This window comes from Neomonachus schauinslandi, chromosome 1 (assembly GCF_002201575.2).
Source record: "Neomonachus schauinslandi chromosome 1, ASM220157v2, whole genome shotgun sequence".
NCBI lineage: Eukaryota > Metazoa > Chordata > Mammalia > Carnivora > Phocidae > Neomonachus > Neomonachus schauinslandi.
The window spans coordinates 37,596,868-37,620,320 of NC_058403.1; the positions used below are offsets into that span (position 1 = coordinate 37,596,868).

The following is a 23,453-nucleotide window of genomic DNA, read 5'->3' on the forward strand; positions in this document are numbered from 1 at the left end:
TTTTGAGCATTCTTTGCATAATGTTGTGAGTTAAAAGGAAAGTTAAGTGTTTGAGTTTTATTGTAAAATTATAAACAGGGAAAAATATTGGACACTTTAGAAAAAAATCAGTCTTACACAGAGGAAATAAATAGTAGCTGAAATGGTTCTGCTTAACTCTTGGTCTATCAACATGAAAACTGGTCGACCTTGAGGTGTAGACTGAGTTTGCTTTGTAGCTGAAGTAAACTTCAGGAAAGTATTATAATGGCCTTCCTCAGAATACTCAGCACCTCCTTCATTTCAGAAATAGAGATATGAGAGCTATACAGGTCTATAGGAGTGAATGTAAACATTTTACAGAAGGGTACTATGGACATCTTGGGCCAGGTAATTCTTTGTTGTGGAGGGGCTGTCTTCTGTACTATAGGATGTTTAGTAAACTTCCTGGCCTCTATCCATTAGATGCTAATGGTATTCCCTCTATATGTCCCCCACATTGTAATAAGCAAAAACATCTCCAGATATTGCCAAATGTTCTTGGGGGTAGGGTTCATGACTGCCTCTAATTGAGAACTATTATTTTAGAGAAAACTTCAAAGTGGCTTCACAAAGTTGAGTAGGTGACTAATTTTCTTTAGTATTAATGTAATTACCAAGAGATAGTTATAAGGGTGCTAATTAAATTTTTTTTTCAGAAAATTTTATATAATGACATTGCTACAAGGCAAAGAATCACAACTCTTTCATTTACAAAATACTTAAAAGTTTCTAAATTTCCCTTAATAAAAATCTGCTGTGGGAATATTTCTGTATTATTTTATAGAGAATAGAAATATGTTGCTGAGAAGGATATATCATAATAAATAAGGGAATATATTTCTTTATTTTTAAAATATTTTCCCAGTTTTATTGGTATATAATTTTGATATATAATTGACATATAACATTGTATTAGTTTAAGGTATACAACATAATTATTCAGGATATACATGTATTATATATTATATATATAAATGATTACTATAATGTTTACTTAACATCCATAACTGCACATAATTAAAATCATTTTACTTGTGATGAGAAGTTTTAAGATCTGTTTTCTTAGCAATTTTCAAATACACATATAGTATTGTAACTATAGGCATCATGCTACACATTATATCTTCAGAACTTAAAAATCTTGTAACTGGAAGTCTGTACCTTTTAACCTCCTTCACTCAAAAGAATATTTTCATCTGTTGAAGAGATGTGAGAGGGAGATGTAAGACTTAAAAAAAAAAAAAAAAGAGGAGACAGACAGACAGACTGACATATGGTTTACACATAGAATTCAGTAACATTGTCAGATAGGTTTTATAACTTGCAGATCATATAGAGTCAAAGCAAATCTTTTGCCAGTTTCCAATTCAACCAGATGGAGAAAGAGTTGATTTTAAAGAATAGAGGACATGGAAGTTACTACAAAAAGCACTAGCGATCCCTAGTGTCATCTAAGAGGGAACAGGAAACACAAGTTTATTGAGGTGTAGTGAAGATCAGAGAATAGGATTCAAACTGCGTAAGTGATTTATGACTATGTAACTAGGGTAAGTGACCTCCTCTGAGCCTTACTCTCAGGTTCTACACAATAGGTCAACAAAAGAATCTTCCTTGTGTGCTGTATGAGAGGGTTTACTGAGCCAATACATATAGAATATTTACAACAATGACTATTATTTACCAAGTATTTGGTCAATGTTCATTACCATTAAAAGATAGCTGTGACAAATAAATTTGATTTTATAACACACTAGTGGTTGGAAAATATTATTCAAATCCATTATTTATTCAACAAATATTTAATTGAGGGCCAGGAGTTATTCTAGAACCAAGGATAAACCAGTGAACAAGGTAGACATAATCTCTGCTCTGATGAGTTTGCTTTTCTAAGAATATGCTAAACACTCAGTAGCACCATTGATGAAAACTAACCCCAGAGCTTTAGGTGTTACATTGTGAATGTTATAATGTACAATGTTATAATGTTATATTATAATTCTGGTGCAACAGTGGATAGAAATGGGTAATAGTACTATGCCTCATATGTTTTAAGAACTACATAAATGTTAAATGAATTATTTGGGAGTACTCATAGGAAATAACTTTTGTGAACACATAAAATGATCAAGGTAATATTTTGCTTTTGAGCAAGGATCCACATAATGCCATGGACAATGCAACTGACCATCGTTTTAAGTTATAAACCACTATGTTCACTCAATATATTATACAATATGGAATGATACAGTAAGCCAATAGTAGATGTTAGTTTACAATTGCTTCTCTTATTTGGCAATTTCTTCATTATCCATAACAGGCTGATGTTTTTTATAATCTTAAATTTCTGTTGTATTTCTTTGATTATGGAAGAAGTAAGTTTTTTTTTCTTTTTTTATTGGTAAAACATTTGATTTAAAACTTATTTTTATTCACCTACAGTCTTTAGTGATGGATAAACGTTGAACCAATGACACTAAATACTTTAAGAGCTTGTGCGTTTAAGATCGTCCATTAGGTGGCTTAATAGTAGCTGCATCACTGATCTTTTCTCCTTTCTAAAATCTTTGTTAAGGATATAGAAAATCCATTTTACTGCATCAATATCTTTACTTTGATTCAAATCAGGAGTTGTTCAAATAAAACAAGAGGTATCCTTACTGCCAAGTTCATAAAGCTTTTAAAATTTTGAATAAAAAAGGAATAATTTGTGCATCAATCTATCTCTTGATAGTAATTGTGCTTGTTTCTAAATGAAACCCAGAATTTGTCAGATAAGTAAAAGAAATAATACTTAAGGCTAAAGTATGTTTTCCTTTCACATTTTCATAATTTTAAAAATAGATTTTATTTTATTTTTTTAAAGATTTTATTTATTTATTTGACAGAGACACAGCGAGAGAAGGAACACAAGCAGGGGGAGTGGGAGAGGGAGAAGCAGGCTTCCCGCTGAGCAGGGAGCCCGATGTGGGGCTCGATCCCAGGACCCTGGGATCATGACCTGAGCCGAAGGCAGCCGCTTAACGACTGAGCCACCCAGGAGCCCTAAAAATAGATTTTAAAGAGTGATATTTTTCCTACAAAAGCCTTAGAAAGGAAACATTGTGCTTTTAAAATAGCTGCATATTTTGCTTGTTTGCTAGTAAGCACTGAAAAATAATTTGTGGATGAATGCATATATCCCTATTTTCTGTATTCTTTTTTTTTTAAGATTTTATTTATTTATTTGACAGAGAGAGACAGTGAGAGAGGGAACACAAGCAGGGGGAGAGGGAGAAGCAGGCTTCCCACGGAACAAAGAGCCCAATATGGGGCTCGATCCCAGGACCCTGGGATCATGACCTGAGCCAAAGGCAGCTGCTTAACCAACTGAGCCACCCAGGCACCCCTATTTTCTATATTCTTATAAAAAACTTTCTCATTTGCTTGCATTTTGAAAGAAATAAGAAGCAACTCAGTCATTTATTCATTCAATATTTAAAGAACTCTTACATTTCAGGCATTTTGTTAGGATCTGACAACATATAATTAAATAGGTTAAGATCTTGGATCCTGAATGCTCAAAATATAGTGAATGAAATATAATATAAAAATATATGTATTTTACTCACTCGGCATCAGGGAAATCCAAATCAAAACCTCAATGAGATACCACCTCACACCAGTCAGAATGGCTAAAATTAACAAGTCAGGAAATGACAGATGTTGGCGGGGATGCAGAGAAAGGGGAACCCTCCTACACTGTTGGTGGGAATGCAAGCTGGTGCAGCCACTCTGGAAAACAGTATGGAGGTTCCTCAAAAAGTTGAAAATAGAGCTACCATATGATCCAGCAATTGCACGACTGGGTATTTACCCCAAAGAAACAAAAGTAGGGATCCGAAAGGGTACATGCACCCCGATGTTTATAGCAGCAATGTCCACAATAGCCAAACTGTGGAAAGAGCCAAGATGTCCATCAATAGATGAATGGATAAAGAAGATGTGGTGTATATATATACAATGGAATATTATGCAGCCATCAAAAGGAATGAGATCTTGCCATTTGCAACGATGTGGACGGAACTGGAGGGTGTTATGCTGAGCGAAATAAGTCAAACAGAGAAAGACATGTATCATATTACCTCACTGATATGAGGAATTCTTAATCTCAGGAAACAAACTGAGGGTTGCTGGAGTGGGGGGTGGGGTGGGAGGGATGGGGTGACTGGATGATAGACACTGGGGAGGGTATGTGCTCTGGTAAGCGCTGTGAATTGTGCAAGACTGTTGAATCTCAGATCTGTACCTCTGAAACAAATGATGCAATATATGTTAAGAAAAAAAAGAAGAAGAAGAAGAAGATAGCAGGAGGGGAAGAGTGAAAGGGGGGAAATCAGAGGGGTAGACAAACCATGAGAGATGATGGACTCTGAAAAACAAACTGACGGTTCTAGAGGGGAGGGGGTTGGGAGGATGGGTTAGCCTGGTGATGGGTATTGAGGAGGGCACGTTCTGCATGGAGCACTGGGTGTTACACACAATGAATCATGGAACACTACATCTAAAACTAATGATGTAATGTATGGGGACTAACATAACAATAAAAAAATTAAAAATATATATATATGTATTTTACTAAGTGCAGTGTTTTATAATAATAGTATATATCCTGTATTATGAAATAATTTAAACCTAATTATTTACTGTTCTCTGCCGTTTGTATGTTTTTATATATTATATTATAAACATTATATATTGTGTATAATATATATGAGTCTATACAATTATGTTCAATAAATATGGTGTTAGAGTTCATTTACTTGAAAACATTTTAAAACAGACAAAATTATTATTTAAAAAAGTGAGCAACATAGAAGACAAAGCTAAGATAAATTCATAGCAATTAGTAATAATAATGCATTTTTACTAACCCCCTTTTTTACTGTCACAAATTGGTACAGTATAATGCATTACATTAGTAATTTGAAAATACACATCCACAAAGTACTAAAGAAAGAATGTCACTCTGTTTTGTGACATAGTGGTTCATAACATGAACATTTAAGATTAATTTTACATACAACAGACCCCAACAAGATTTCAATTAAGCATTTTTTAATATTTTAGAATTAATATATCAAATGGATAAGAAAGTATAACAAAATCTTTAGCGTATTCATTCATTTAAGAATTTATTAAGCACAGATTTTGTGTAAAGCATTATGCAAGATACTGAGGATATAGCCGTGACTGTTTAAAAAATTACACCAAGGTGAAAGAGAACATGTAGAAGAGGCATCTGATCAAACTTGAGGGTAATGAATTAATGCCCTTAGCAAAAATATTTGAGTTGAGATTTAAGAGTTAAGCTCCCCCAGAATGGAATATTCCAGACAATTTGTATAAAATTCATTCAAAAAATGAAAATGAATATTAGAAGGCAAGAGAGTGGGACTCCTGGGTGGCTCAGTTGGTTAAGTGTCTGCCTTCGGCTCAGGTCATGATCCCAGGATCTTGGGATCAACCCCTGTGTCAGGCTCCCAGCTCAGCAGGGAGTCTGCTTTTCCCCCTCCTCCAGCTCTCTCGTGCTCTCTTTCTCTCAAATAAATAAATAAAATCTTTTAAAAAAAGGCAGGAGAGTGAAGAAGTGTACAGATCACATGAGACCTAAAGGCTATACTAATGATTTTGCTTTTAATCTTAAGAGCAAAGATTAACCATTCAGGGTTTTAACCAGAACACTGGTGTTATCAGATTTATATGTCTTTTTTTTTTTTTTAAGATTTTATTTATTTATTTGAGAGACAGAGAGATAGCATGAGCAAGGGGGAGGGGCAAAGAGAGAGGGAGAGAATCCCAAGCAGGCTTCACATGCAGTGTGGAACCCAACTTGGGGCTCCATCTTATGACCCTGAGATCATGACTTGAGCTGAAATCAAGAGTTGGACGCTCAACTGACTGAGCCACCCAGCCGCTCCTATCAGATTTATGTTTTGAGAAGACAATTTTGTTTAGTTTTAAAAATCAGATTTTAGGGAGATGAAAACTGACATGAGAGAGAGAGAGAGAGACCTTTCATTATTGCTGTAAACTAGATAAAAGAAGTAGTTGTGGAGCTATAAGAAAGAAATGAGTAGATTTGAAAACTGTTCAGGACATAGATCAACATAATCAATCCCAGACTTGATTAATTGGTTGAAGATAGAAATACAAGGAAAAGGAGGTGTCTGGTGTATGGAGCTGGATGGAGGCTGGTAGTATCTACAGAACTAGAGATTGCTGGATGAACATGGAAGTAAGGGTTGGAGAGCTTGAGTTCATTTTGGACATGGTGAAGGCACCATGTCTTTTAGACATCTGAGGGGACATGTCAGATGGGTGCTGCATATATTTAAGCGTAGCTTGTGGTACAGAGCTGCCTTTTGGATATAAACCTGAGCATGATTGGTTAGTAGGTAGAAACTGAAGACATGGGTGTGGCTGAAAGGACCCAGCCAGAATTAACATGAGAACAGATCATGAATTCCATTCTTGGTGATCTCAGTATTTAAAGGCTAAATGCAAAAAGACAACAGAACCTGAGAAAGAATAGCCAAAGCTATAAGAGTTGAATCAGAAACATTGAGGGTAAGGGGCCACAGAGAGGGGAGTGTTGTAAAATCTAGCAAAAATAATTTATAGGCTTAGAAACTAATAAACATTTTGAATAATTCTGAAGTAAAATAAAAGAGCATTGTATCATATCCCTTGATTTTAGTTAATTTAGAGGTTATTTGGTGGTCTTCCTGAAAGTTCCATTGAAATACATGCAAAACATAATATCTCTCTAGTATTTTCTTATAATTAAAATTCTGTATTTTGTATATAAAAGGAATCCTGAATCATGCCTATGGGGACAATTTGTGATACAAATTCTCACCTCTAATAAATTGCTTAAACAAAAACTGGCAAAGCTAAGAGAAACCGGGCCATATTCTGTTTTCCTCTATTCTAACAGCTACCTGCCTGTTAAAACCCTGAATGGTTAATCTTTGCTCTTAAGATTTTACCGTAATGAAGCAGATACTAGTGGTGACTTGCCCATATCCCTTTCACATACACCATTTCTGTGCACTGAATAGACTAACTGTGCCAGGGAAATAACATTCCTCCTCCTTCCAGAGTAATCCTCAGCTGAACACTAATGAAAATTGGTAAATATTCCCTAAATACTCCTGTCCCTTGCTCATCAAATAAGATAACACTGAGGCATGCCTTACATTGTCCCTCAGAATTCCATGGCAGAATTGAATCCCAGTTGCCCACTGTGTCATCTGCTCAATAGCACAAACTTTATTTACTTCCTTCTCTTCCTGTCTCACTTTCCAGTCCTTCCTTATATCACACCCATAAAAGATGGGTCTCAGGGTCTGCTTGTTAGATTTCTGTATTTGTCAAAGTTCTCCTGAGAAACAAAACTAATAAAATGTATACATAGAAAAATAGATTTATTTTAAGAAGTTGACTCACACAGTTATGAAGGCTGCAAATCCCGAGACCTGCAGGCTGAGCTGCCAAGCTAGAGACCCAGAAGAGATGATGATTTAGTTCCAGTTTGAAACCAAAACAGGAAAAAAGCTGATCTTCTAGCTTGAAGGCCATCAGACGGAAGAATTCTCCCCTATTTGGGGAAGGATCAGCTTTTTTGTTTTATCCAGGCCTTCAACTCATCTGACAAGGCCCATCCACATTAGGGGGAGCAATCTGTTTCACTCGGTCTACTGATTTACACGTTAATCTCTTAGAGGGGCACCTGGGTAGCTCAGTGGGTTAAGTGTCTGACTCTTGATTTCAGCTCAGGTCATGATCTCATGGTCGTGGGATCAAGCCTAGGGTTGGGCTCCATGATGGGCATGGAGCCTGCTTAAGATTCTCCCTCTGCTTCTTCCCATGCTTGTGCTCTCTAAATCAATCAATCAATCAATCAAATCTTAAAAAAAAAAAAAAGTTGGTCTCTTACAAAAATACTCTCATTGAAATACCCAGAATAATGTTTAGGCAAGTATCTGGACACTCTATGGTCCAGTCAAGTTGACACAAAATTAACCATCACAGACACCCCAATTTTTTTTTAAAGATTTTATTTATTTATTTGAGAGAGAGAGAATGAGAGAGAACACATGAGAGGGGGGAGGGTGAGAGGGAGAAGCAGACTCCCTGCCGAGCAGGGAGCCCGATGTGGGACTCAATCCAGGGACTCCAGGATCATGACCTGAGCCAAAGGCAGTCGCTTAACCAACTGAGCCACCCAGGCGCCCCACAGACACCCAAATTAACACAACTCTTTCCTAGAATCACACTTTCTGATCTTTTTTCTCCTACTTTTTTTCCTCTGGAACTGAAGCTTGCTTCTATTTGTCAGGATGAAATTACATTCTGCTATATGTATATATGGTCAAAGTTCAAAAGACAATAGACCTCCTTTTCCAGAATCATTCTGGCTCACATTTGTTACCCTGAATAATTGTTGATATTTCACCTTCACTTTTTGAAGTATTCTGCTTTGAAGAAAAAATTATATAATCATCCTAGTCAATAACTGATTCCATAAATGTGATGGTGAAAATCAAAAAATTACTGAAGTATAATTTAATCTTTTATTAAAATATTTTTTCCTACTGATTAAAAAAATATGATGAATATGTGTCATATTTCATCAATTTTTCCCCCCTGGGGTTATTTCACACTGAAATTTTTTACAATGATGTGTAAGGAATCCCTATTTGCAACTGGTATATTATTGTTGATTACCAAGAATGTATTTTATTGCTTAGAGTGTTGAAAAAGAATGTACTTAAAATCTTTAAATAACTTATAAGTATGATATAAGGTCTTCCACAAGATCCTAGTTTACTGTTCAATATATGGCAAATCTGAGTAATATTTTCCTGAAGTAACCTAAAAGTAACCTGAAAGTTACACTCTTGGTAGATACTTATTTAATCGGTTCAAAATCAGAGAGTGGGTCTAAACCCCGGAGTGGCTCAGTTCTTCTATCACACTAAGGGAAGGGCGAAAATAATCGTGACTATCTGGAGCGTTCAGAGCCTATTTTGTTTATTGTTGAGGATGCAGAGATAAGAGCAGGAGGCAATTCCATGTTGACAGGAATTCCTTGTTGTGTTGGCCACACAATGCCAGGACTAGCTAAGTCTCATAAAGCAACGAGCGTGTTTACATTGTCTCTTTTTTTAAGTTTTAATTTTCCATTTCTTCTATGAAATAGGTGTCTCTGTTGATTAAACAGTATTAAACGTGGCACGAAAGCTATAAATATTAATGTCTCAAAGTATTTTTGAATCCTCTTTCACCAAGGATGATTTTATTGTTAAATGGAAATAAAAAAAAAATATGTAACAATTATGTTGCAGTATATATAACAAAAAGTTAACTTTTAGTAATATTCTATATAATTATTTTAAATTATTTGCTAACTGTACTTTAGAGAAAACAACATGTACTAAGTGCTGCATTATTGCATTTTCAAGAAGATTCTGCATAATACATATGAGACAGTAGTTGATCCTGAGTTCTTTGAGGGTTCTTTGTTGTGAGTCCTGGTATTCCTGCAACAGAAGAGTGTTGTTATTCAAATGTACATAAATGTGTTCGGTCCATAATAATAGTATTCATAGCCATCTATAAATAGTTGAAAAAACAATTGTACCAAATGTTTGATATTCATCTGAGCCACATTTTGCAACTTCAGTTTTATATTCAGATTTCAGAAATAATACAACAGTAGGGCTCATAAGATATTCAGATATTTTTGTTAGCTTTCCATAGACAGGCTGGTAGCTTCTTAAAATTGTATACTCTGTTTCATCAAATCTCAGAAATCCCTTGTAAATGTACACAATTATAAGATAAAGCCTGAACATACACCATGATGTACAATTATGAAATATATATACTTACGTGTTAGTGACCTTTCTTAATATTCTTTTTCTTTTTTTTTTTCTAGATACACCATCAGTTAAGATTATACCATCCACTCCTTTTCCACAAGAAGGACAGCCATTAATTTTGACTTGTGAATCCAAAGGAAAACCACTGTAAGTGATTTAATGAGCACTAAAGTTTTTCACTTTTTCTCCTATCCTGCTTCGATTTCAGGCTTTAACTGAAGAAATCCACTGTTTTTGTCTTTTCTTGGTGGGCAAAGTGATCTTTAGAACAGAAATCCCCTGAACCATGTCTTCATTAAGTATCTGTGGAAGATTTGTCTTTTTCTTTGTCATCTAGTGAAGTTTCTGGGAAGGTTTCCAGCTGTGATTTTTTTTCTTCTTTTTCTAGTAGGATATTTCAACCTGAAAGGAAAGTGGGCTTAATCAGGCACTGTTTACATCATGAGACTGATAGACGTTACACATTGCTGAACTTAGTTCTCTGGTGAAAATCTTTGAAAATATTGAAGCATCCTCAAAATATCCCCAAGTTTTAAAGTTAAATGGGAAATCATTTTTGTAAGAAGGGAAATCACATCTACATTTCTAATGTAGCCCCTATGATACATAATTTGTGAATGTGAGATGTTTCAACATTTTCAATTGTAAAGTGATTTCATTATTAGAATATATAGGTTCTAATATCACTTCGACTTTAAAATTTTACTTTTGACATTCTTGTTTATAAACAACTAACTCATAGAAAATCTATTTTTATACAAAACTCAAGAGTAGATTATGCAGATATGCATTACTCAAAGACTATTTGACCGCAATCTGATATAGTAACAGTCTATGTTGAGCTGAAAGTCATTTATTTGATTTTCTTAAAAGCTTCCAATTGATTTGCAATTTGTTTAAATTTTAATAGGAGGCATTTAATTGTTTTCCATGTAAAACTATATGGGATAGTCTCTGTGCCAATCAAATTAAGTTACTAAAAAGTTATTTCTAATACTTTTTTATTTAAGTATAGATTTCTTATTACTACATGAGGAATTTTTCTAAAAGAATATTAAGGCAAGAAGCCTGAAATTTCAACTTACTCAGTTGTATGATTTTATAATTTTAACACACTAAGTGAATTCACACTTTATCAAAGTTTTGATATTTTAAAACTGTTCTCTCTTCCAGTGTTATTTTCTAAAGATTCAAACATACTGATTTAATGAACATTCAATCATTATTTTACTTCTATCTTTTAAGAAACATTTAAGGCATTTTAGACTTTGAAAGGAACAAACTTTTCATAGTAGCTTTACTACATATATTCTGTGCAATTTACTTTCCTAGTTCTTACTTTCTGATAAGCTTAAATTGCTTATAGAAAACATTTTTCAACTGCTGTATGCTGAGTGTGACAGTGCATTTCGGTATTATAGCTTCAGTAAGAGATTTGGCGGGCTACAAGTTCAGTACTCTTAACTAGAGAAAGAAGTGTAATAGACTCTAGTCAGCTTTAGGTATACCAAAATCCTAATTTCTTTAGTCCTGATTCTGTGTATCTAACAAAATAATTTCTTCCCTAACTTTTCCTTCCATCTCCACTCCTGTTGCTTTCACATATTATTTCCCAAGTCAGTCTGTTGCTCCCCACTCTCTCTCTCTTTTTGCTTCAGGTTCTGTTGTTGTTTTGTTTGTTTTTTGCTTTCTTCCTCATAATCTCAGAGGTCAGCATATGGGGATGTGAAGGAACAGGATCAGGATGAGGGCATAGCAAGGGAGTTTTGCTTTTAACTTTTCTTCATTGATCTGCCCCAAAGTACATATGTGTACATTTGGAATATGTGTACAACTTATACAATTAGATGAGGTTGGGAAATATAGTATTAGAATGCTTGGAAATAAATATACCCCTGTTCAAATAGTATCCAATTACCTGTCGATGATCTACTCTTTGGTTCCATATCTTCTCCCAACAGCAGAAACAGCGTTTTTGTTTTGTTTTGTTTTTTAAAGATTTTATTTATTTGAGAGAGAGAGAGAGAGAGAATGAGCGGGGGGGGGGGTGAAGAAGAAGCAGACTCCCCCCTGAGCATGGAGCCTGACGTGGGGCTTGATCCCAGGACCCTGGGATTATGACCTGAGCAGAAGGTGATGCTCAACTGACTAAGCTACCCAGTCACCCCCAGAAACGGCATTTAATTTATGTGAATAATTATTCTCTGAGGTCTAGGTAATTAGATCTTTAGGTAGTCCATTTTCCTCAGTTCAAAGGTGGTTGAATAGATGTGTCTTATTGTGGGTCTCTGTTTCAACTACCTAGAAATAAGCTTGGATGTGTAATATTCCTCTGCACTGCAGATGAATGAAAAGTACAGTAGCCTCTCGTTTATTTATTTCACTTAAGAATACAAAGATTTTGGATGTTTAGGAAATAGAAAATGTTACCTTTGTCAGAGGATCCTGACTAATATCACTTTGGAAATAAAGGAAATACGAAAGACTCCTTGTTTTATGGAAAAGAAAACTAAAGCTGTTCAACAACGTTCACCAAATTTCCAAATTCATCCAGGTTTAAAATGGTTGACTCAGGATTTACCCTCAGTTCAATCAATACCCTAAACTTACATTCTTTTAGCTATTTTCTGCTACTTCAATTGCTGAGTCTAAATTGTCACTTATGTTAGTCAAAGTAACTTTTGAAAAACTGGGGTAATGTTTAGCAATGAAGATGAACACCTAGAGCCTGAAGGTGAAGAACTGGCTAGGCTCAAGAAATATTTTCCTGTTGCCATCCTCTCTCATCAGGCTTTTTTCTGTATTTTTTCTGGAAATTTGCCAAATTCCTAACAAAGTGACCATTTCTAGCAGGAGGTTATAACCATGTAAAAAAAAACCAAAAAAACCCTAATTAGTATAATATCTTCTGGCGATTACCTTATAAGCTCCATTAGGGTTAAAATGGTCATTCTATTCTGTCTTTATCCTTGTAGTTCCCAGTGTTATATTCTGTATGCCACTGTCTACAAATAAATGTGTATTAACTGATTTGCAATTCCTTTTTATCATTTTCTTTCCTTGTAGATTGCTGGGCCATTGACGTTAGAGAAATAGCCAACTTCTTTGATTCCTCCCTGCCTTTAGACCACTGTTTCTCTTCTGTTCTTCCTAATCATCTTAAAATCCACCCTTCTGCATTTTCAAAGTAACTATCATTTCTAGTAAATGAAAGCATTAACCTCTTTAAAGACAGTGTAATTCCTAGCCTCTTTTTAGTTTTATTCTGTCTCCAACAGTGCCAGATGAGACAGACAGGGCAAAAAACAAGGGAAGACCAAAAGAAATCATTGGATTTTCCCAGAAGGAAATCTTACTGATCATAAAGAAAACAGTCTCACTAGAGCAAAGAGAACAGAAGGCAAATTGAAATGGATTAATCAGGGAAATAGTAGGTGGTGGGAAAGTAAAGAAAATGGAAAGACCACCCTTTTCAGAAAATGAGTCATGAAAAGTGGAAAGGAATGAGAAAAGAAACGTGTGCCAAACAGAAGTTTTTTTAAAAAAATAATAGAGCTATTGTCTATATTTTAAGACAGGATCAAAAAAGCCTAAAGAATAGGAGTGAAAATGAAGTACGTGATATCACATATACCCAGTGGGCAGGTTCAAATTTCCGGTCTTACCCTGGTAATTGCTGTCAAAGTTCTGCTCTGTTACTTTGCAGCTATTACACCTGATTCTCCGTTTAGTTATTTTGAAACCACTGAGAGGCAGCACGGTGGCTGAGCTTCTGCCGGGCTATCCAAACACTTAATTTCTACCATCTTTCCCATTTGCCTGATCCTCCTGGAAGGAGCAGATGAAAATCAGAACTGGATAATGGATATGTGATTCCTTTTCATTTCGTATCCTTAATCCATGATCAGATCTTCATTGTTTCTTAAAAAGTATTTGCCTGATACAAAATTTCCTGAGGAATGAATTATTCACAGTTACCAGGCATATTGATAGTAGGCAAATAACACCACTGCCTTTTGTATAAATCATAAACTGATGGCGCGGTTCAACTTGTACTGAGATTCCTGCTCCTAACCTGCCCTCCTGTATGCTAATGCCGTTTTCCTTGTTCTAAATGTGAAGGCCCCAGTGACTGTTTAGGAACAATCATGCCTTATTTGCCTGCTTTGGACTGAAGCCTTTTGCTATTTTCCAGTGGAACAGCTGCATAACTTGGGCCAGGACCAAACTGTTCCACTTGACATTACTATAGAGGCATTGTATCCTTTCCTTAAAAGAGAGATTACTGTACATGTCTGTCTATTGTTTTAAGTTTAAGTTAATTTAAGTTTAAAGTGAGGACAGAGCTAATGCCAACCGCTTTTCTTTCACGCCCCCAGAGTTTTTGCAACCTTCTTCTTTCTTTGGCTGAATTCCCAGACAGCTCTCGGGCAGCAGCATTCTCCATTTATAGAAGTAGAGAGAGAAAAAAGCTGTGACGTTACATTAAAGTCATGACCTTAAAAGGTGTGGGGTTGCCCGCACATGCTGGAGCTAAAGAATCATCATTCATTTTAATCAAATGTTTAACGCTTTGTAAATCTACTTCAGAAAAGCTATGGGATATTTTCAGTCAAATAAATGTGGATTTGGCATTTAATCCATAAAATAAAATAATGATAGGTCTTGATAAACTCTGTGTATCCAGCATGATGTTTATGTTTTACTTACTATTTTACCTTCTGGTTACCACAGTTTTTCTCATGTCTTGGCATAAATCTAGTATACATAATTGCATAGCACATAACATGCCCTGTTCTGTACAAGAAGAAAGATTTTAATCTTTAGGAAGACAGATCACATACCATATAACAACTAGTGAGGTGTTTAGAGGAACAATTATGCAACCACTTTCAAAATGATCAAGAATTTAAGAAGAAATCTGATAAGAACATATTGATATATTTGATACATTTTCCTGTTAGCATAATAGAGATTAAAAAATGAAATGCAAATTAAAGCAAAACAGTTTTACTATATCTAGTCCATTTTCTCAGCCTAAGATGACCTTTTTACAAAGCACAGGTTATTTACTAATTGTCATACTATCTAATCACAGCCAGAAGAAATGACAGGATAAACCAGGAGTTAAAGAAGGCAAGTTATCATCCATAATGAAATGTTTTAGGCCAAAACAGGACAGATGTGAATTTTGAAAAAAGAACACTGATCTACAATAATAGAAATTTCATATCATTTGACCTAATGCATAATAGATGTTAATTACACAATAGCTATTTCTCTCCTGCCATCTATGTTATAGAAAGTCATCTAATTAATCTTCAAGGTCTGTGCTTCTGTTCAGGTATAATTCCTATGCTGTCATGCTCTGGGGCACTAAGAGTTGTGTGGCACATTAGAAAGAAAAGTACAAAACTAGGTGTGAATTATAAATCTGTGGCTATCTGTGGCCTGAGTGGACTTGAGCAAGTCACTTAACTACCTGAACTGTTTGACTTTTAATTAATTAACTATACTTTTTTAGAGCAGTTGTAGGTTCATAATGAAACTGGGTGGAAAGTACAGAGTTCCCATATATCCCAAACACCACACATGCACAACACCCCCCACTATGGACAGCCCACACAACAGTGGTGCCTTTATTACAAACCATGAACCTACACGGACTCATTGTTCTTACCACAAAGTCCACAATTTACATTTGAGTTCACTCTCGTATACCAACACTTTTTTATTCTTAAAAAAAATATATATATATATAGGGATGCCTGGGTGGCTCAGTCGGTTAAATGTCTGCCTTCAGCTCAGGTCATGATCCCTGGGTCCTGGGATGGAGTTCCACATCGGGCTTCCTGCTCAGCTGGGAGACTGCTTCTCCCTCTCCCTCTGCCTTCCACTCCCCCTGCTTGTGCTCTATCTCTCTGTCAAATAAATAAAATCTTTAAAAATAAATAAATAAATAAATAAATAAATAAATAAATAAATAAATAAATAAAATCTAGTGAACAAACTGTTTTAAAGATTAATGACAATGTATATGAAATTTCTGCTTCCAAGTAATTTCATAGTAAGTAATAACCACGAGGATGATGATAAATTATAATTTTGTCAAAGAGTTACATACAGTATATCTCATCAAGTTTTAAAATTGGGAGTCTTAATTATATATTTAATGCATATGCTAATATTGGACTGCTATGGCAATCCTGAAAACTGAGTTACCATCTCAAATTTCTTCCATAGCTCTGAAATTCAAGGTTCCAAGCAGAATGAACACGGAATTGTCTGTGACTTTAAAAAGTATGTTTGAACGGCAAAGATATCTGTGCTAAAGTCATGGCAAAACTGACTGAACAACATGGCTCTTTTAGTTGAGGTTACATAGTAATAATGAGGTGCTAGAAGAAAGGCAGATGCATGAACCCCTGTCAGGGGCAAAATATAACATAGTGATAAATGGGAAACTGGAAAATACTGAGCCACAGGAACAGCACCTTCATAGTGTTAAGGTAGAAAAGCTTTAGAATAATTGGAAAGTACTAGAAGGGGTAGAGAATGTGTTTTGGTCCCACAAACCTGGACAAGGCTACACTCTAGAGCAGTTCTGCTGGGATGAAAGAGACTAACAAGTTAGCAAATTTTGGCAGAAAGCCAAAGCAGGGGATCTAAAAACCTTACAAAACCAAACCTGAGTGAAAGGCATGACTCATGGTTGGTTGACAATCCGGGGTCTGTGATGTGTAAGACCTCATTTTGATATAGTTTCCCCAAATTTTTTATGCTTATCGTCTTATTTAAACCACATAACTATCTTGTTGGAAAAGGCTTATAGACTCATAATCATTTCTAGCTTGTAAATGAGGAAAATAAGTCTTGAGGTTGTATGATCTTTTCCAATCATCCAGGTGATAAGTGGTAGAATTGAGATTACAAAGATGCTTTAAAAAATTTATGGGGTGCCCAGGTGGTACAGTCAGTTAAGTGTCTGACTCTTGGTTTCGGCTCAGGTCATGATCTCAAGGTAGCAAGACTGAGCCCCTTATCAGGCTCTGCACTCAGTGCGAATTCTCTCTCTCCCTCTGCCCCTCTCCCCATTCTAAAAATAAATAAATAAATCTTTGTAAAATATTTTAAAAATAAATAACATTTTAACAACACTGATGGTTATGTTTTCTTATTTACCCAGTGTTTTCAGTTTTCCTATTTTATTGATTTTTCATAATAACCCAGTGAAGTTGGCAAGAATGAGAGAGTTCTCACAAACCACTAGGAAAGCCTATATTTCAATCAAATATGTAAAAAAAAATGTAATTTATAAAACAATTACCACTTATGGAAGCCCAAACCTGTTAATATATCTAAATATTATCTAAAGAGTTTCTAAATATATCTAAATAATTTCTGACTAGATTTTATGATTAGTTGTATAACTATTTTATTGTTACATATATATATATTTAAAGATTTTATTTATTTGAGAGCAGAGAGAGAGAGAGAACATAAGCAGGGGGAGTAGCAAGCAGAGTTAGAGAGAGAAGCAGGCTCCCAGCAGAGCAGGAAACCTGATGTGGGGCTTGATGCCAGGACTCTGGGTTCATGACCTGAACCAAAGGCAGACACTTAACCGACTGAGCCACCCAGGTGCCCACATATATTTTGCTTTAAAAAGCAGATTATATTCTTAATTTTATGTATCTTTAAAATGATTAAGACTGCAGGTTCCAACTACAAGGCCATACCAATGCAAATGTGAAACCATGCAGTGAAATACAATGTGAAGCCCTAGAGGGTTTAAGCAGGAAGTTAAAAGAAAACATTCCTCAAAATTAGGTTGTTGTTGTTGTTGTTTTAAATATTATGCTTAAGATATCACCAAAATAATTAGTGGAATAAACATAATGAGGGTCCATACCATTTAGATACTCTCAAAATGTCAGTCCTTGGTATAAAAAAGGTTATAGGACATTTAGATTGTTTTTTGTGTTTTTTGTTTGTTTTTTGGGGGGTTTTCTTTGTGTGTGTGTTTTTTTCCTTATGTTCCAATATCTAGAAGATACAAAATTGTCTCAATTAATTAATTAAAAGTTAAAGACAATAGAGCCAGTTTCTTCTGCCATGTTTTTAAAGGTATCATATTGGGAAATCAGCTCTAAATTTTCATAATTAAAAAAATATATATATCCATGTGCTGTCCTTCCCATATGAATTTCTTTTCTGAGGCCCATATGGTCTTTTGCTTACATCTCATGGCTTCAAAATTTAATCACACATTGACTCTCTGGAAACACACAAGGGGTTATCTTGGAAATGAGACCGAATATATTTGGTTTTGTTTTTGAAATAAGAAGCTGACTCTCGGTAATCTCCTCTGCTGTTATTTAGGCTGGGCATCTGTGGTGTGTTGGGCACTCAATCATTTTCAATTAAATGTTCCTATGTCTTGCAAAAGTCCCATAAGAGCTTGCAGAACCACAATTATAGATCCATAGAGGAAATGTACTTCTTGAACATTTCTAGGTAAGCAGTTTTCTTACAACAAAAAGCCAATTATTTTGAGGGATTATGTAAATGTTCAGTGGGAAAGTCTAACACAAAAATGTCTCAGTATGTTTAAGACCCATTGTGGAATGATGCTGTCTTATATGTTGACAAGATTTTCAAGATGTGGACTTTTGGACACATGGGTTTAAAAATCTGTGTTTTTTTATGTATTTATGAGATTACATCCTGGCATTTTACTCTTTATTTAAAGATATATAAACATTGCATGCATGTTTATATAAAAACAAGTCATCAAAATGGTAATTGTAGGAAAATTGCAGAAACAAAAATCACTCTTAACATTAAAAAAAGCTGAAATACTATACCTCATCCTTAATTAAAGAAAATATTAACCCTTTGCTCAACAAGTGTCATTCAATAACATTTGTCTTTTATCCTTGCAGTTTTTTTCTGTAATTTGTATCATACTGTTAGAGCCAACATCCATCCCTCTGGTGGCCACCAGTCAACTGAGAAGTAGATTATTCTGTGCCTGTGTTAAACATTTTGACTATGACTTTTGTATAACATATGAAGGAAACAAAATGTGGAAACTAAAATTAATTCAGAATCACTGTAGATATTTGGTATTATTTCAATTAATGGTGAAGCAAAATTTTTTTTTTTTTAACTCAGCTAAGTATCCAGGCCATTCAAAATATTCACACTTGAGGAACATAAACCTTTAGCAATACTTTTCAGTTATGGTAAATTCATTCTTCTTAGAACTCTTCTTCAAAGGTGTCTCTGCCATTCACCTGATTATATATATATACTTGAGAGACTATAGGCCAAACACTATTAAACTATAGGCCAAAGACTATTAGAGTAACAAGGGCATTTTTGAGACAACAAATCCAAGAACACAGAAAAATATCAGCTTTCTCCTTTTGAGGGAAATGTAGAATAATAAATATCTGTCTCCTTTGAAAAGAAAAAGACATTCTATAAAGGATACTAAGAAACAGTCTATATGTAATTTTTATGAACCAAAATTCAATACAAGAAATGTCCTTAATATGTAATGATCAGTTAGATTCTAAATTAATGTCAAATATTCATAAATCAAATAGAATTTCTATATGCTAGTTAGTTCATGGGTTTTCATTATGTTTTGGTTTTATAAAATCTATCTTCTGTGAAGATAAGTGCTCACTCTCATATGTGGTTTGTATGGTAAAACTCTTTTATTTAATTAATTAATTTATTTATCTAATTGAAGCATAGGTGACATACAACATTATGTTATTTTCAGGTGTATGACATAGTGATTGGACATTTATATACATTATGAAATGCTCACCACAAAAAGTGTACTTACCATCTATCACCATGCAAATTTATTATAATATTATTGACTGTACTTCCTATACCATACTTTATATTCCATTACTGTTTTATTTTATAACTGGAAATTTGTACCTCTTAATCCCCTTCGCCTATTTTGCCATCCCCCCACACCTTTCCCCTCTGACAACCACCGATTTGTTCTCTTTATTTATGGGTCTGTTTCTGTTTTGTTTGTTCTGTATTTCGGATTTCACATACAAGCGGAATCATACGGTATTTGTCTTTCTCTGTCTTATTTCACTTAGCATAATACCCTCTGGGTCCATCCATGTTGTTGTAAATGGCAAGATTTCCATCTTTTTATGGCTGAGTAATATTCAAGTGTGTGTGTATGTATGTATATCTTCTTTATCCAGTTATCTATTGATAGATACTTAGGTTGCTTTCATGTCTTGGCTATTGTAAATAATGCTGCAATTAATATAGGGGCACATACATCTTTTCGAATTAGTGTTGTTGTTGTTGTTGTTGTTTCCAGGTAAATACCCAGAAGTGGAATTGCTGGGTCATATTGTATTTCTATTTTTAATTTTTTGAGGAACCTCCATACTATTTTCCATAGTGCCTGCATCAATTTATATTCCCACCAGCAGCACATGAGGATTCCCTTTTCACCACTTTCTCTCCAACACATGTTATTTCTTGTCTTTGTGATAATAGTCATTGTAACGGGTGTGAAGTGATATCTCACTGTGCTTTTGATTTGGAGTTCCATGATGATTAGTGATATTGAACACTTTTTCATGTATCCAGTGGCCATCTGGATGTCTTCTTTGTAAAAAAATGTTTGTTAGTCCCACTGCCCATTTTTAATGTTTGATTTAGTGTTGAATTGTATGAGTTTGTCATATATTTTGGATATTAATTCATTATCAGATGTAACATTTGCAAATATCTTCTCTCCCATTCAGTAGGTTGTCTTTTTGTTTTAATGGTTTCCTTTGCTGTACAGAAGCTTTGTAGTTTGATGTAGACCTAATAGTTTGTTTTTTTGCTTTTGTTTCCCTTGTCCAAGAGTTTGCTACCTGTTTTCTTTTAGTTATATGGCTTCAGGTCTTTCATTTAGGTAGGTATTTAATGTATTTTGATTTTATTTTTGTATACGGTGGGAGAAAGTAATCCAGTTTCATTCTTTTGCATGTAGCTGTCCAGTTTTCTCAGCACCACTTATTAAAAGACTATCTTTTCCCCATTGGGCATTCTCACCTCCTTTGTCATAAATTAGCTGACCATGTAAGCCTGGTTTATTTCTAGGCTCCTTATTCTGTTCCATTTATCTATGTGTCTGTTTTTGTGCCAATACTGTATTGTTTTGTTTATTATATTTCTGTAGGGTAGTTTCCAATCTGAGAATGTGATACCTCCAGTCTTGTTCTTCTTTCTCAAGATTGCTTTGGATTATTGGGGGTTTTTTGTGGTTCCATACAGATTTTAGGATTATTTGTTCTAGTTCTGTGAAAAATGCTATTGGTATTTTGATTATGACTACATTGAATCTATAGATTACTTTGGGTAATATGGACATTTTAACAGTATTAGTTATTTCAATCCATGAGCATGGATCTTTCCACTTATTTGTATCATCTTCAGTTTCGTTTATCAATGTCTTAAGGTTTTCAGAGTATAGGTCTTTTACCTCTTTAGTTAAACTTATACTTAGTTTTCTTATTCTTTTTGATACAATTATAAATGGGATTGTTTTCTTAATTCATATTTCTGTTCATTATTGGTGTATATAAATGACAGATTTATGCATAATAATTTTGTACCCTGCAACTTTACTGAATTCATTTATTAGTTTTAATAGTTTTCGGTAGAGTTTTTAGGGTTTTCTATATTAGTATCATGTCATCTGCAATAGTAAAACTAAGAAAATTCTTATTCCTCTGAAAGCCATATATTCAAACAATCCAAAGACATTTACTTGCATTACACAGGTTTTTACAATGTGGAGTGTATATTGATTCACTTTTTCAGATATAAGCTCAATTATACAGAAGCCCCTAAACTTCAAAGTTTGAAAAAATGTAAATGGCAAACAAGGCTCCCAATTGTAGAAAATATGAACATTCACAGTGGTCTCCAGTTAGAATAGGAAGAATCTGCCAGTAATTTCTGATGGCTTTACAGCCCAACTCTTGCAAATTCAGAGTACCAGAAATATTTGGGATGCTTCAAGCAAAGACGAAAGAAGAGGAGAAAAATAGGAGAAAAGAACAAGAACCATTGTGACTTGTGACAAGCAAATGTCTCTGAAATGACATTCTTTGATGAACTTCATCACTAGCACTCAAGATTACAAGTACAGGGATGAACACAGTGAGCGGGGTTCTTGTCTCACGGAGTCGAAGAATGAATCTTGTGGACAAAAGAGAGTGAGCAAAGCAATAGAATTTTATTAAGCAACAATACAGAAAAAGCTCTCAGATGTGAGAGGGGTCCTGACTGGGTTGCCAATGAAGGCTTTTTATCTCTGGCCTTTTATTAGGACTTTACCGGGAAACTTGCTGGTGGTTAAGTCAGTACTGTGGAACTAGACATGAGGCGTATACATTGTGTGTGAGTCTTTGTTTATTGTGACATCTATGATCTAATCAGGATAGAAGAAGTCCTTTAGATATGTAGGTCTGGTTAATCTTTATAGTTAACTTCTCCTTTGAGGCCTGATAATGTTTTTGGTGGATATTTTATATTTTCTGTGGTTACAGAGTATTATCAGAAAAACATTTTAGCCCTAGCAGTTGGGACAGGGGTTCTGATTTTTCTTCCTTATTTCTATTTTTGTTCTGTCACAGTGTCTATATACCTGAAATACCCTCAGAGCCCAGTTGGGGCCCCTATTCTTTCCCTACCTAAAGTCTCATCCTTTCCATATTCAAAGTGCCCATATAAAAGCAAGATTAAAAATATAATAGCTTTGCAGTGCAAGGACAAAAAGACCTATAGGCCATAGGAACTCTCACTGTGGGTCAGTGTTTTTCAAATTGCCGGCTGTGGCTAATGAATGAGTCATAAGATCGATTAGCAAATTCTTTTTAAAAGCCAAAAATAAAATATAAAATAATAGAATTGGAAAGGAAAATATAGAGACGTATAGAAGAAAAATAAAGAAAATGTCACAGTGCATTACAAAGAGCAAGCTTTTATTTCCTGTATGGGTTTGTGCATTGTGTAAGGTTATAAAATGTGTTTTTCTATAAATCACACCTCAAAAAGTTTGAAAATCATTGCATTAACACCAACTGTGGTGAAGCTGAAGTCTTAATCACTTCAGTTCCTCTAAAACCATCAGTATACAAATATATATGTTCAGACTGAAGAGATCTGAGCTCCCAAAAAATAATCAAGTGCCACTAAGAATGTTAAATAATGCAGATAAGCTTGATCTTTTGAGAAGGATTTCATTCAAATGATCAAAATATACTTTCAAATTTTTAAGTCTCAAATTTCAGTTACCTTCAGCACTGATTTATATGAAGCATTTAATTCCCTACCTACCAGATAAATGATATGCATTTTACTTTTCTAAGTTTTAATACCAGAAAAGAAGAAAGTCGGGGTGCCTGGGTGGCTCCGTTGGTTAAGCGACTGCCTTCGGCTCAGGTCATGATCCTG

At 34.7% G+C, this 23,453-nt stretch overlaps 1 protein-coding gene across 1 annotated transcript in view; it reads left to right on the top strand.

Annotated features, from left to right (window-relative positions):
- The window catches only part of CADM2 (cell adhesion molecule 2), a 253,313-nt gene that overhangs the window by 128,168 nt on the left and 101,692 nt on the right, over positions 1–23,453 (top strand). Inside the window, exon 6 of the mRNA XM_044913865.1 lies at positions 10,004–10,094. Coding sequence (XP_044769800.1) covers positions 10,004–10,094 — 91 coding nt within the window. The remainder of the gene's footprint in view (positions 1–10,003; positions 10,095–23,453) is intronic.